Source organism: Phacochoerus africanus, chromosome 16 (assembly GCF_016906955.1).
Source record: "Phacochoerus africanus isolate WHEZ1 chromosome 16, ROS_Pafr_v1, whole genome shotgun sequence".
Lineage (NCBI taxonomy): Eukaryota > Metazoa > Chordata > Mammalia > Artiodactyla > Suidae > Phacochoerus > Phacochoerus africanus.
This window is the reverse complement of record NC_062559.1, coordinates 43001815-43016476: the sequence shown is the minus strand read 5'-3', so window position 1 is coordinate 43016476 and position 14662 is coordinate 43001815. Positions and strand designations below refer to the sequence as shown.

The 14662-nt window shown below is 44.7% G+C and overlaps 1 protein-coding gene across 1 annotated transcript in view; it reads left to right on the top strand.

Moving 5' to 3' along the window:
* The first annotated feature begins 5869 nt into the window (after positions 1 to 5869).
* The window catches only part of WIPF3 (WAS/WASL interacting protein family member 3), a 34302-nt gene continuing 25509 nt past the window's right edge, over positions 5870 to 14662 (top strand). Inside the window, exons 1-3 of the mRNA XM_047763126.1 lie at positions 5870 to 5881; positions 11633 to 11765; positions 14330 to 14461. Of these exons, the coding sequence (XP_047619082.1) occupies positions 5870 to 5881; positions 11633 to 11765; positions 14330 to 14461 (277 nt within the window). The remainder of the gene's footprint in view (positions 5882 to 11632; positions 11766 to 14329; positions 14462 to 14662) is intronic.

Sequence of the window (14662 nt, the reverse complement as noted above, 5' to 3'; positions counted from 1 at the left end):
TATTTTTTTAAATTATCAAATAGTAATTTCGACATTTCTAGGGGAACAGTGACAGCTCTGTGAATTACATAAAACACACATGGAGATTTGTGTAACCACCATCACAGTCAGGATGTAGTGTGGTTCCATCTCCCAAAACACTCCGCCTTTGTAATCACAGCCTCTCTATCTTTTACGCCTGGCAGCGGCTCATCTGTTCTCTGCCACTGTAGTTTTGCCTTTTCCAGAACGTCTTAGACATGTCATCATATGGTCTGCAATCACATGAGCCTAGCTTCTTCACTTGCGATTCTTTCCTGTTGTGTATATCAAGGGCTCTTCCTTTTTATTTTCTTGTTTTTATTCCATTGCTGGGTAGTATGTTATTCCCTGTTAATCCATTCGCTCACTGCAGGACATTTGAGTTGTTTTCTGTTCTTGGTTACTATGAATCAAGCTGCTGTATAAACATTCGTGTACAGGTTTTTGTATGAACCTAAGTCTTGGTTTATCTAGGGTAAATACCCACGAATGAGATTACTGGGTCATATGTGAAGTGTGTGTTTAACTTTATAGGAAACTACCAGACTGTTTGCTGGAGTGGCTGTAAACATAGCAAATCCCATCAACAATGTATGAGAGTTCCAGTGGCTCCTCATTCTCACCAGCACCTAGTACTGTCAGGTTTTTTTGTTTTGTTTTGTTTTTTGTTTTTTTTCTTAGCCATTCTAATAGGTGTGAGGTGGCATCTCATCATGATTTAAATTTGTATTCCCCTAATAGCTAATGATATTGAACATCTTTTTATTTTCTATTTGTTTTCTATGTATTCTTTTAGTGAAACATCTAAGGATTTTGCCTTTTTTTTTAAACTGGGGTTTTTATTTTTCTTACTGTTGAATTTTGAGAGTTCTGTATTTATTTAGATGCAAGTCCTTTGTTGCATCTGCAATTTGAAAATATTTTCTCCCAGTTTGTAGCTTGTATGTTCATCCTTTTCACAGTGTCATTCTCAAAAGTTTTAGCTTTTTGATAAAGTCCAGTTTAATAATTTTTTTCTTTTATGGGTTGTGCTTTTGATGTCCTGCCTAAGTACTCTTTGCCTAACTCCAGGTCACAAAGATTTCTTATATGTTTTCTTTTAAAAATGTTATAGTTTGACATATTGCACTTAGGTCTATGATCCATTTTGAACTAACATGTTTCAGGTGTGAGGCTTAGGTGTAGTTTCCTCTCTTTGCATATAAATGTCCAATTGTTCCAACATCTTCTGTTGAAAACACTAGCCTTTCTCTATTAGGTTGTCTTTGCACCTTCATCAAAAATCGGTTGACTGAATTTGTGTGGATCTACTTTTGAATTCTCTATTCTTTTTTTTTTCTCTTTTGCCTTTTTAGGGCCACACCCTCAGCATATGGAGGTTCCCAGGCTAGGGGTCCAATCAGAGCTGTGGCTGCCAGCTTATGCCACAGCAACAGCAACGCCAGATCCGAGCTGCGTCTGCGATCTACACAACAGCTCACGGCAATGCCGGATCCTTAACCCACTGATCGAGGCCAGGGGTCCAGCCCCACAACCTCATGGTTCCTAGTCGGATTCGTTTCCACTGCATCACGACGGAAACTCCTTGAATTCTCTATTCTATTCCATTAATCTATGGATCTCTCCCTTTACCAGCACCATGCCAGCTTGACTACTGTGCCTATATTAAGTCTTAAAATCAGATAATATGAATCCTCCAAATTTTCTTTGCCAAAATTACTTTGGCTATTTGGTTCCTTTCCCTTTCCATATAAATTTAAGAATCAGCATGTCCATACCTATCTGAAACTCTTAGTGGGATTTTCATTAGCATTGTACTACGTTCATAGGTTAACTTGGGGGGGAATTGACATCTTTACTATGTGGAGTCCTCCAATTCATGAACATAGTATGTCTTTTCATTCAATTAGGTCTTTTTTATTTCATCAGCATTTTGTGGTATTTAGAATCCAAATCCTGTGGTTTTTTTCCCCTTGATTTATGCAAAAGCATTTCATTTGTACTTGGAGCTATTTTAAGGTATCACGTTTTTTTTTTTTAATTCCAGTTTCCATTGTCTATTACTAATATATACAGATGTGATTAATTTCTTTTGTGTTGATTTGTATCTAGTAACCTCACTGAACTCATGCTTGCTTTTTATGTATTGAAATTTTCTATAGAGAAAATCATGTTGTCTGTGAATAGGGACAGTTTTATTTCTTCCTTTCCAGTATGTATCCCACTTATTTCTTGTGTACTCACTAGGACTTCCATTTATGATGCCGAATAAGAGTAGTGGGAATATCTTTGCTTGGTCCTGATCTTAGAGGGAAAATATTTCCTTATTAAGTATAATTTTCGCTATAGTTTTTTTTTTTTTGGTTGATGCTCTTTATTGAGCTAATAAAATTCCTTTTCATTCCTACGTCGATGAGTTTTTGTCATGAATGAATGTTGAATTTTATCAGATGATTTTTCTGCCTCATTGTATGTGATCGTGTGATTTTTCTTCTTTAGACTGTTAATATGGTGGATTTTATTAATTGACTTTTCTATATTGAACCAGCCTTGCATTCTCAGAATAAACCCCACATTGTTATAGTTTATTATTCTTTTTTTACTTGATTCTATCAACTTCTTCATAGTTAAGGATGATAACATTTGCTTCTATAATGTAATCATAGGTAAGTGTTTCTTGTTTTGTCTCTAAAACAGTCTCTTAAAAGTTGAGGTATAGAGAGGTAAAGTAACTTGTCCACGTTATGCCACTAATAAACGGTGGATGCAGGATCCTATTCAAGGTGAGGGGCTCTGGAACCCTCATTTTTAACTGCAAAAAAGGCTGCCTCCCATTGATTGAAGGCTGATGGGCCCCCTCCATGGGTGATTCACTCTACCAAAACGACTTGGCCAGTGCCAAACTGGACTCAGATGCTTGCTTCCTTAAGCGGTAACTCAGCCAGAAAATTGTAGAGCTGACCCTTGAGCCCAGCTCTTTGCACTGTACCATATGGCCTTCTTAACAACTACCCAGTGAATATATCTTTGGCAGCCCAGCAGCACCAAAAGAAGTGACCGGGGAGGAACAAAGGATGTCAGGAGCATGGGCCGCAGAGACATCAGGTGGGGTGTGGAGGATCGTCTGCAGGCCAAGGAAGGACTCCTTGGGTGCTCACTAGGGAGGGAAGGGCCTGGCAGGCGGGGGCCAGAACTGGAGTGAAGGCCAAGCGTGATGATAGAATTATAGAGCACGCGTGCTAAGCATTAGCCCAGGGATGGTCACCTAGGAGCCCAACCCAAGGGGGGTTGGAAGCAGGTTCTGGGATGGATAAGCATGTCATCAGGTCCCGCAGCGAGACCTTTTCAGGGCTGTCTCAGGCTAAGCTGTGAGTCATTGCTCCTCTGGGATCAAATCCAAGTCCAGACGCAGAAACTTCTGTCAGTCTCTCCATCCAAAGGACCCAGAAAAGTGACTGTGAGAAGAAGTCCGGATTCACTTACAGTATCGTCTGTAATAGGTGACATACTTTGGAAACACCTTGAACTTTCTAGAAATTTTGGAATTTTGCCCCCCCCCCCCCCCCCGGTTATGTTTGTGACCTTTGTCTCCTTCCATATTTGAGCAGCGCTCATAATCTTTATTTCAGAGTCAACCAAGGGAAACCACATGCTGAAAACCCTGCATTTCTCTCTGCAGCCAGCAGAGAGGTGTGGAGGAGAGGAGGGGACCTGGGGGACCACCGATGTTGGCTGGTACAAGCTGTGTTACCTGAAGAGAGAGTTTCAGGTGCAGGCTGTTTACAGTTGAGGGTATCAGCCTCTCAGCATAGGGTTACTCTGAACAGTTTCCATTTTAAGTGCTCCCAGCCCTCCCCCTGCCAGGACGGCTGCCCGTTCACATTTAATGCACTAACCAGACTGTTCTCAGAGCCCATCAGCAGCCGCGTCTGCCCTTTCTGGCCCTGGCAAAGGCCTAGCACTTAGCTCCTTGGGTCCCGGCCCCGCCCCACCCCCACCCTTCCTTTTCCTTCTGATGCCCTTCTCTGCCCCGTCCTTCCTGCTCTGGCTGCCACAGTGCATGTGAAACAACATCTGATGTGATCTCCGGCCAGAGGACAACCAGCCCTTCCCAGCTGCAGGCTTGCCAGGTATTTCCTGAGTGTTCAACCTTCACTATTTTCCTGGGCGACGTCATTACCAAGAGGCGAATAGCTTGGTGGCCAAAAGACCCTGACTTGCCTGGGCTCATCTCTCAGCTCTTCGCTTACTAACCTGCTTCCCTCTGCACCGTATCTTAAAACTGGACGTAATACTCATAACTAGTACCTACATCGTGGGATTGTCCGAGTGCCCTTAAAATGAATTAATACCCAGGAAATACTTGTCAAGGTGCCTGGCACATACAGATGCCTCTCCGCTTCTTTTTGTCATTGTTGTTTCTGTCACCTTTGCTCACTGCAGCTTCCTTACCCAGACTCCAAAGTCACCTTTGTGTGCACAGTAAAGAGGAGGAACCAGGTCTCAGTGAAAGCTGGTTACTTCAAATGAAGGAGTGGAAGAAGTCACAGGTTTCAAGCTTCGATGAGTGGGAGAAAGCCTTTAACAGATGCAGTGACGCTGGAAGTGATGAGCTGGAATTCACCAGAGCAGCATAATTTCACTAGTTTGCAAATTAATCTGCTGGGATGGGAGCATGGTTCTTTTTGGTAGTACTTTTTGTCTAAATTAAATAGAAGATATGAAACCTCAGCCATTTTTTGAGACATTGTTCAAACTGTGTATCATTTCTTAGAATTCTTAGCACCAGGCCCTTGACGACCAAAGCTGAGCCTTTATTTATTTATTTATTTATTTTTTGAATTTACACGGTTGTTCTTTCTAGGTCCAACATGGGTTTTAAAATCAGGCTTTCTCATAATTTAAATCGTAGCCATAAAAACCTAGGAATATTAGCATAATCGAATAAGAGAATGGTGCTGAATTGAATCCCAATTTCTAGGATCAGAGTGACCAAAGGATAAAAGTGTGAGGACAGTTTGAAGAATCAGGGCCGTGGCATAACCTCGAAGGCAGTGCTTTCTCTCCCCATACCTGCATGCTTTGTTGGAGCAGATAGATGTCAAAACTCCAGGGTCTAAAGTTTATACGGAATTCATTTCAACAAAATACTGATAGGTTATTCACAGTCTTGTTTTGTTTTGTTTTGTTTAAGTTGGATATGGAGTTCCCCTTGTGGCTCAGCAGGTTGAGAACCTGACTAGTATCCATGAGGACACAGGTCTGATCCCCGTCCTCGCTCAGTGGTTTAAGGATCCCACGTTGCTGCAAGTTGCGGCGTGGGTCACAGATGTGGCTCGGATCCTGCATTGCTGTGGCTGTGGTGTAGGCCAGCAGCTGCAGCTTCGATTCGACCCCTAGCCTGGGAACCTCCATATACCGCAAGTATGGCCCTGAAAAGAAAAAAAAAAAAAAAAAGTTTTTTTAAAACATACTGGATGTGCTGCTACTAAAAGGGAAATGGCTCATTTTTTTTTGCATGTTAAGAGTTCCCACTCAAAAATAAAAGGAAGAACAACATATAAAAGCTATAATATTTGGCAAGATCTGAGTAGGGCTATGATTACAAATGATGTGTTTTGGAGAAGGTGTGGCTCATACAAGGAAAAGGCTAGTTGAAAACATTTTTGTTAAAAAGATCTTGTAGAGGAAACTGGTTTTGATGTAGAGCTTAAAAGAGAAGTTTTGGCAGGTACCACAGGGCTGGGGCAGCAGGAATGTTCCCAGAAGAGGCAGAGCATGAGCACGGGCTTGGAAGTACAGCGTATAGGTAGTGGGACTATTTTATAACACTGGTGTGGGTAGAAAAATGTCGACATTGGTAAGTAAAACTCAGGGAAGCATAGAGAAATGCAATCAAGCCCAGGAGATATATTAATGAGGACTTTGAATTTTTTTATCCCAAGGGAAGTGGAAAACCCTTGCAGGTTTTGAGCAGAGTGATCTTGATCTTGATCTTGAACTTGATCTGGGTGGCAAGTACTCTGCTATGGGTAAGCATGCTGTTCCAGGAACAACAAAAAAAAAAGGCTCCTTATCTGGCCTTCCAGGATCAGGAGGCTTCCTGGAAAATAGCCAAGAGAGAAGTGTGAAAAGAGCAGAGAGATTAGCTTGAGCTAAGGTCCAGAGGTGAGCTCCAGCAGGAAAGACTCAGGAAGTGGAAGGTCTGGGCTGGTCACTAAGCACCTTGTGCAACGTGAAGGGATTCGCCCTTGATCTCGAGGGCAGTGAGGAGTCAGCAGAGACTTTTATGGAGGGAAGGGTCATGATAAGTGTCCCTTACACTGGTCACTCTGGTGGCTGTGTGGAGGTAGGCAGGGCAAGAGGCACGAAGACCAGGTGAGGAATCCAGAGGTGCTGGTGGCCTGCATTACGTCTGCATCACAGAGATGGAGAAAAGGAGCCAGAGTCCAGAGTCATCACTCGGCAAAGATCAACAGGAGTTTGTGATTGAATGGCCGTTGAGGTCAAGGAAGAGGGAAAGGTCCTGGGACAGGGAGTTCGCTGCCAGCACATGGTAACCAAACGGATGCCAGGGGATGAGATGACTGGTGGATGGGTGCAGAGGGTAGGACCAGACTCCCCTGTAGCCTGTAGCCCCAGCTGAAGGGTCCTAGCTCTTCTCTACCTCCTGATCAGGAAGTGGTGCTGTGAGGCAGCTCTACTCCAGAATAACAGTCCAGGGTCTGTAGATAGTTGTTTAAAACCAGGCTTGGAAAAAAAAAAGGAGGTTAGAAGGTCTATTTTTATTTGCATATTTGGATTTCTGAAAATGAGAACTAAAACTGTTAGATCTCCAAATGCCTCATCCTAGAACAGCCTGACTTGTGTATGTTCAGGCTGTGGGGAACATTGTGTCTGGCCTGACAGGGGTGAGTTTGCTTTCCCTGAAAATATTTCCTGTCCCTCTTTGGGATCTCAGGCCCTCTGTTCTCCTACATAAAGATGGCAGCAGCAGGAGGAAGGCAGGGCCAGTTCTGGCCGTCCTTGAGGTTCAGATGTGGTAATGAAATGCTGGTACCCTGGCTGCTGATACCACGTTTGGAGGAGGCAGGAGGAGGGTGAGGGCTGGGCTAAGGAGCCCTCTGTGGACCTGGAAACCTGACTACTAACTTGAGGTTTAGCAGCCACATTGGAGAAGGTACCTTTAGGAGACTGCAAAGCTGAAATTGTACTGGAATGATAGGGTTTAGGATCATCCATGAGACAAACAACCTGCTAGATTTGAACCCACCCACTAGATTTTGATTAGTTTCTCCCAGAAACCAGTATCAATCAGATGGACAGGTGTAGTGATGGCACAGGGTGGCAGGGTCACAAAGAGCAGGAGGACATGCACTTCATTCCATTTGGGCTGGACTGCCACCCCCTCCCCCAAACCATACTGAAACCTGATCAGCTCATTTGTTGGAACAACAAATGGGTATGCAAAAGCTTTCATAATTTATCAAGACAGGAGGACAGACACCTCATGGCCCTTGGCCCAGTTACTACTCTTCGTAATCTTCCTGGTTCACTTGAGATTTTCAGCCTTGGCCTGGCTGGGGGATGGGCTCATTTGCATGACTTCTGCTACTTTGCATCCTTTCAGGATCCAGGTTATTCCATTAGAAGCTTGCTCTAGGAGAACTGAGTTGAGAGTAGCTTTGTGTGGAACTCAACAAATTGTCACACCCAACAATGATGTTAAGAAAGAACAGGAACTTTGACATGACATTTTAGTTTTTCCTGTGTGTAAGGAGACCAGGAGACGTGTTTGGTGGATATATTTGCTATGGGAAAAGGGTTCAGTAGTGATCTCTCTCTCTTTCTTTTTTTTTTTCTTTTTGCCTTTTGTCTTTTTAGGGCCGCACCTGCAACATATGGAGGTTCCCAGGCTAGGGGTCTAATCGGAGCTGCCGGCCTATGCCAGAGCCACATCAGTGCCAAGTCTGAGCTGCGTCTATGACCTACACCACAGCTCACAGCAACGTCAAATCCTCAACCCACTGAGTGAGGCCAGGGATCGAACCTGCAACCTCATGGTTCCTAGTCGGATTAGTCTTTGCTGTGCCATGATGTGAACGTCTTTTTTTTTTTTTCTCTTGATTATATTATTAGTAAAGTCGCCAATAATCAGGATTGACATAGAATAAAAGACTCAGTGAATATCTGAAAATCTTCTTTCTTATCTCTGTATCCTGTAACCGTGGTAACAAGACTTTCTTAGGGTTGTAGATTTTTAAGAAAGCAAATTACGGATGCATTGTTGATATATATTGCAGATGGCGTAGAATTAACCGTCACGGTATAATATGGTCTGCAGTGTGCAAGTGAATATGTCCTCAGATGTCCTTTTGCCTAAAACCTGTGAAGCTGCTGTCCCCTTAGCCATGAAGTTATTTGATCTTTTTTACCTCAGAGGAGAGGATTGATAGATACCTTACTAGTATCAGGTGAGAGCGCGCCCTCTAGTGGAAAATCATCAGGGCTGACAGTGGCACAGGAAAAAAAAAAAAAAAAAAAGGCAGAGGTCAAAGAAGAAATGTTCAATTTAGTCCAGCAAGTTGAACTTCGTCACCTAAACCTGCTGTGACTTAGAGCCTCCTGCTGATATGGAAGATGTTTATCAGCAAGTCTGTCAAGTGGAATTGTCAAGAATGCACTGAGGCTTGTGCTCAGTAAAGTATGCAAACTAAAATCATGATTCCAAGGATATGCACCATTCCTCAGAGCCCTGACCTGAAAGGTGTGGGATGGGCAAGGTCAGGGAGCTAGGGATGCATTTTGGCAATAAATTTAAAAATTGAGCAGATGAGATGTATAACTCCACCCCCACTCAAGGACGTCAGAGATAGGGTTCCAGTTGCTTCTTTAAACAGAAGAATGCAGTTCATTATATTGTTTACCTTGTAGCTAGAAAAAAAATTAAAATCACTTTCACCCCCTAATTCCTGACCATAATATGTGCCTGAGATTATAATGCTAGATTTTTACAAAAAAATTATGCTCAGAGTTCTCCTGAGTGCAGCGGGTTAAGGATCTGGCTTAAAATCTCAGCTGTGGTGCAGGCCACAGCTGTGGTGAGGGTTCCATCCCTGGCCCAGAAACTTGCGCATGCCACAGGTGTGGCCAAAAAAAAAAAAATTCATACTCTTGGGTAAGGTCATGTTATTTCTGTTGGCTCTTTATTCCTGTTATTAACTATTTGTAAATTTGGGAGGAGACTTTAAAAATCTTAAAAGTTTGCAGCTTAAAATGATTTATTGGCTAATGCTAAAATCATGTTGTGTGGGAACTAGCCCGTTGTAAATATGCAGTCCTACACACATTGCTAAAAAAAGGTATATCATTGGGGAGTTCAATTCATTGGTGGCTCACCGGGTTAAAAATCCTGTTTTGTCACTGCTGTGGCAGTGCAGCCAAGAGAAAAAAAAGTATATCATTACGGTTGGGGCCTCTTGCTCATAGCTCTGTCATTGCCCATCATCCATGAGCACTTCTCAAGGGCTCAAAAAGCATGTTTCCAGGCAATAATAAACTGATTTTGAAGCTTGTGCCCTTCAAAGCCGGTGTAAGATGCATTACCAGTGCAGTAGCGTCAGCCAGTGAAAATGCAGACTCAGCACCTTTTAGCTAAAGCCACAATTGCCTTTTCCAGTTTCCAGTTTGTGACACTGGAGAGTCTCCACCTGTCTGCTTGGCAAATCTGGCTTGTCCTTTTCTGACAAATGGTCCTATGGAGAAAATGGCTATAGCAGGAGCTTGTAAATCCTATCTATCCATCCAGGGCCAGCTAAGCTCTCCTATCTTCCCTGCAGCCTGCTCAGCCTGAACTCCCACTTGATGAGACTCATGGAGGCACGCAGTCATATGCTGCACTGTGTGCCAGCTTAACTCCTTGCACGGACGTCCTGTCTCCCTAAACACCTGCATATGTCCTTGCGGGCAAGGCCAGTGTATTATGCTTCCTGGGGTCTAGTTCCTTCGTTCACTCACTCACTCATTCATCCAGTAAACAGTTTTTGAGCCTAACTGGGGCCGGGTTTTACTCTCTGAGATCTATTGGTGAGCAAAACGAACGAGGTCTTTTTCCTGGTAGAGTCCTGCACGCGGAGGGGGTGGGGTCAACCTTCAACTCAAACCACACCTGGACATTTTCCACAAGGAGAGAGAAGTATAAATGTATTCACTGTGATGAAACTTACAGAGGCCAAAAGGAACATGGTGCCCTAAGAGAAAAGCCTGGGTGGCCTCGTTTAGACTGGGGATCAGAAAAGGCCTCCAGAGTGGTGATGCTTAAGCTGAAAAACCAAAGACACACGGTGTATTTCTTGTTTGAGAACTGCTTAACCAGCTCTGGGGTCTTGTGGTCTAAGCCTCCTAACTGCAGAGGATCCGCCTGGAGGTATCTTCCAGGACAGCCCCGTCTTTCCCTTATTTACCACCAGTCTGTCCATGTGCTTCTGGTTCTGATAGTCCATGGAACCCCTGTCGGTGCAGGGTGCTCCCTGGTTCTGATAGCCCGTGGAGACCCTGCCAGTCTCTATGGTGGGCGTGAAACAGTCGGACTTCAGTGCTACTTGCAGAGATAGGACAAAGAATAACAAAAGTTATTTTTTATGAAGTTATTATTAACTTTGCATTTTAGGGCTACACCTGCAGCATATGGAGTCCCCAGGCTAGGGGTCAAATTGGAGCTACAGCTGCCGGCCTATGCCACAGCCATGGTGATGCAGGATCTGAGCCGTATCTGCGACCTACACCACAGGTCACAGCAATGCCAGATCTTTAACCCACTGAGCGAGGCCAGGGTTCGAACCTGCATTCTCATGGATCCTAGTTGGGCTTGTTAACTGCTGAGCCACGAAGGGAACTCCTATGAAGTTATTATTTAGGAAGCATTTTGCAGTCTAGAGAACACTCACTAGATCTAACCATAGCAGGATGCCCTGAGGCTGCCGTGTTGCAAAGTAAAAACACGCGGCCTTTGGAATTAAGCAGATCTGAGTTTGAACCTAGCCCCGTGACCCTCAACAGAGATTTCATAGTCTGTTTTTTCATCTATAAAATGAGGGCACACCCACTTGAAACTCACAGGGTTTCATGAGGATTAATGGGATGCATCCAGGCACAGAGAAGGCAGTGACTAGACCTTCCCTGCAACCCCCTGCACGTCCTTCTTTCTGGATCTGTCCCGGAGGGGACCTAGGGACACCAGGCAGGGTGATTGTTCAGAACCTGGGAGAAAGGATGAGGAACACACAGACGGACGCGGATAAATGGGTGGGGCTTACCGAGGAGGGGGACGAGGGGCTGTGCATTGGGGCTCCTCAACTTAGGGGAGTTTGAGCACAAGAAAGTCCGTTCTAGGTCCCCAGGGAGAGGGGTGTGAGCAGTGCAGGAGGTAAGTCTCCCTCAAGAGACCCAGAGGTGCCTGCATGGGTGGGATGGGCCTTGGGAGGGCTGCAGGTTAGGGCACACGGAGAAGGCAGAAAAGCTGTGGGAGGAGGCACTTACCTCGGTTAGGACGTGTGGCTTATCTGCACATGTTATATGTAATTATAATCAAGTTCCTGTTAATCCCTTACAGATAAGTACCGATACTTCCAGCTTGAGAAAGGCAGATCCCAAAGGCCGGAGTGCACTGTTGGCTGATATCCAGCAAGGAACTCGACTACGAAAAGTCACGCAGATCAATGACCGCAGTGCCCCACAAATTGAGAGTAAGTGAGCATCTGGGCCAGGTCTGCTGAGAGCCAAGGGCAGGCCATGGGAGGCTCTCCAAAGACCCCTGGCTTGCTCAGGGCAGGGGCCACAACTGCTACCTAGGATGCACATCAGGCCATCTCAGACCTGTTCGGTGTATAGTCCACATGGTCAAGAGGATCAAAGGTACGCTTCCAGGTCTGCAGATGGGTTATAGCATACCTTCCGTCACTCTTCAGATTCTTAAGAAAAAGAAAAAAGAAAAAAACCTTCATGACAAGGAAACTTTTTTTTTTAATGGCCGCACCTGCAGAGTATGGAATTTCCTGGGGCCAGGGACCGTATCCAAGCCACAGTTACTACCTGTACTGCAGTTGTGGCAATGCCAGGTCCTCTAGCCAATGGCACTTGGCTGGGGATTGAACCCACACCTCTGCAGCAGCCTGAGCTGCTGCAGTCAGATTCTAAACCCTCTGCACCGCAGCAGGAACTCCAGATAACTTTTTTAATTGTGATAAAATACACATAATCTAAAACTTAACATTTTAACCAAAGTATCCAATTCAGGGGCATTTATACATTCACGGTGTTGTTGCAACCATCACACCTGTCTAGTTCCAGAACATTTCTGTCACCCCAAAAGGAAATCCTATGCCCATCAGCATCCCCTCCCTGCTCCCTTTACCCCCCAAGATCCTTGGCAACCACTCAGTGTACCTTCTGTCACCATGGATTTGCCTTATTCTGGAGAGTTGACATAAACGGAATAATGTGATAGGTGGCCTTTTGTCACTGGCTCCTTTTACTCTTCATAATGTTTTAAAAGTTCATCCATGTAGTAGATGTATCTGTACTTTATTCCTTTTTATTGCTGAATAATATTTCGTTGTGTGGATGCACAACATTGTGTTTATCCATTGTGAAGGAACAGTTAAAGATCAGCTTACCCTGAGTCAGCATAGTCCTCAGACTCAATGAGAAGGAAAATTAAAAATCTCAGCATCAGGAGTTCCCATCGTGGCGCAGTGGAAGCGAATCCGACTAGGAACCATGAGGTTGCAGATTCGATCCATGGCCTCGCTCAGTGGGTTAAGGATCCAGCGTTGCCGTGAGCTGTGGTGTAGGTCGCAGACGTGGCTCGGATCTGGCGTTGTTGTGGCTGTGGTGTAGGCCAGCGGCTACAGCTCCGATTCGACCCCTAGCCTGGAAACTTCCATATGCCACGGATGCGGCCCTAAAAAAAGACAGAAAGACACACACGCACACAAAAAAATATCGGCATCAACAAGCGCAAAGTTTTTGGGTTTTTTTAACGAGGAAAAATATTTCTGCAGAATTCTCTCACAGGATCTCATGACTATGGGTTTCTATGTCTTCTAGAGTTAGATGGTGTGAAAGGAGCTCTGTGCTTGGGTCAGATGTGTTCTGATTCTGCTGCCAGGAAAATCAAGGAAACTCTCTGGGGCTCAGTTTGCCCATCTGAAAAATGGGGGAGATAATAATATCTGCCCTCTTTTTTTGTCAAGGTTTTTGAAGGTTCAAATAATACATGCAGACCTATTTTTCAATATAAGGTATTATTAAGTCTCCATATATTTTGTAGTGATGCAATGGTAATCTCAAAGGTAGTCCTAAAATATAATTGTATCTAGTATCTGTAATTATATATGTTACTGCCATGGGTAGACAAATTATTCTCAGAAATATTTTCAACATTGGTCACAATAAAAATTAGTTTCTGGCTAGACCCCTCTCTAATTAGTTAAGCCCAATGAACAGATAAATCCATTTTATTGGAACACTCATTTCCTCATCATTCCAGTGAAGACGTAATGCATGATGTTAATACTCCAAATACTCTGGCCACATTCGTTCACCAGTGGGCACCGTGCCCTGATTCTCTGTGCATATTAGCTTCAGGCTGTGAACATCTCCTGCCAGGAACACTTGTAAGCCGAATGTCTTCTCGATTTTTCTGTAGTTGGTAATGACACATATCTGGAAGGCTGGAATTAATGACACCTTTCCTCAGGGGCTCATGAGCTTTCTCTTCCATAGGAAGAAAAAAAAAGTGCAGGGAGCACATGGGGCCTGGGGAGTGGGAGCTGGGGAGACTGGAAAGGAAAACCCACAGCAGAAATCTCTGCAGACCTTCTCTTCCCACAAGTTCTGGGCCAGGCTCTGTGGACAAGAAGTTAAAATGACAGCCTGAGTTAAATCTGTGGCTTTTCCTGGTCTGGTCCTCCCACCACAGCTAGTGGAGAATAGGGCCAGCTCTGTGCCTACCTACAGTGTTTGGGTTTTCTAATTCGAAAGGAGCTGCTAGTTCCCCCATCGGCCTTTACTAAACAGCTGTATAGGGATGCCTTTTTTAAATCCGTTTCAGAATGGTCACTACTGAGGGTTCTTTGGTAGCCTGGAGAGGGTGGCAGACAGGCCCAGGCACGTGAGTCTACAGGGTACCAAGGCAGGGGCTTCTTGAGAAAGACACCAAGTGGAAGGGTAACACTGGAGGTGGGAGAACGAGAAGCCAGGGTGGCTACTCAGCTCTGCTCACATCTCCTTCCTCTTCTCTCTAAAGGCGCTAAAGGAACAAACAAAGAAGGAGGGGGTCCTGCAAACTCTCGAGGCGGGAGCACACCCCCAGCCCTGGGAGATCTGTTCGCGGGGGGCTTTCCAGTGCTGCGACCCGCAGGCCAGAGGGATGCAGCAGGTAAGGAAGAGTTCAGACTGGCTACCTTGTGACCCTTGTCGCCTTACCTTGTGGGACCAACTGCCGGTAAGTGCAAGTGTATAGAGTAAGCCCTCACGTAGGCAGAGAGGGCATATTTGGAAACCTAAGCAGAGGAAGTTTCCAAAACAGAGAATGACTTTTAAAGGATCTTTGAAATCCTTACCCTGTTTCCATCACCCA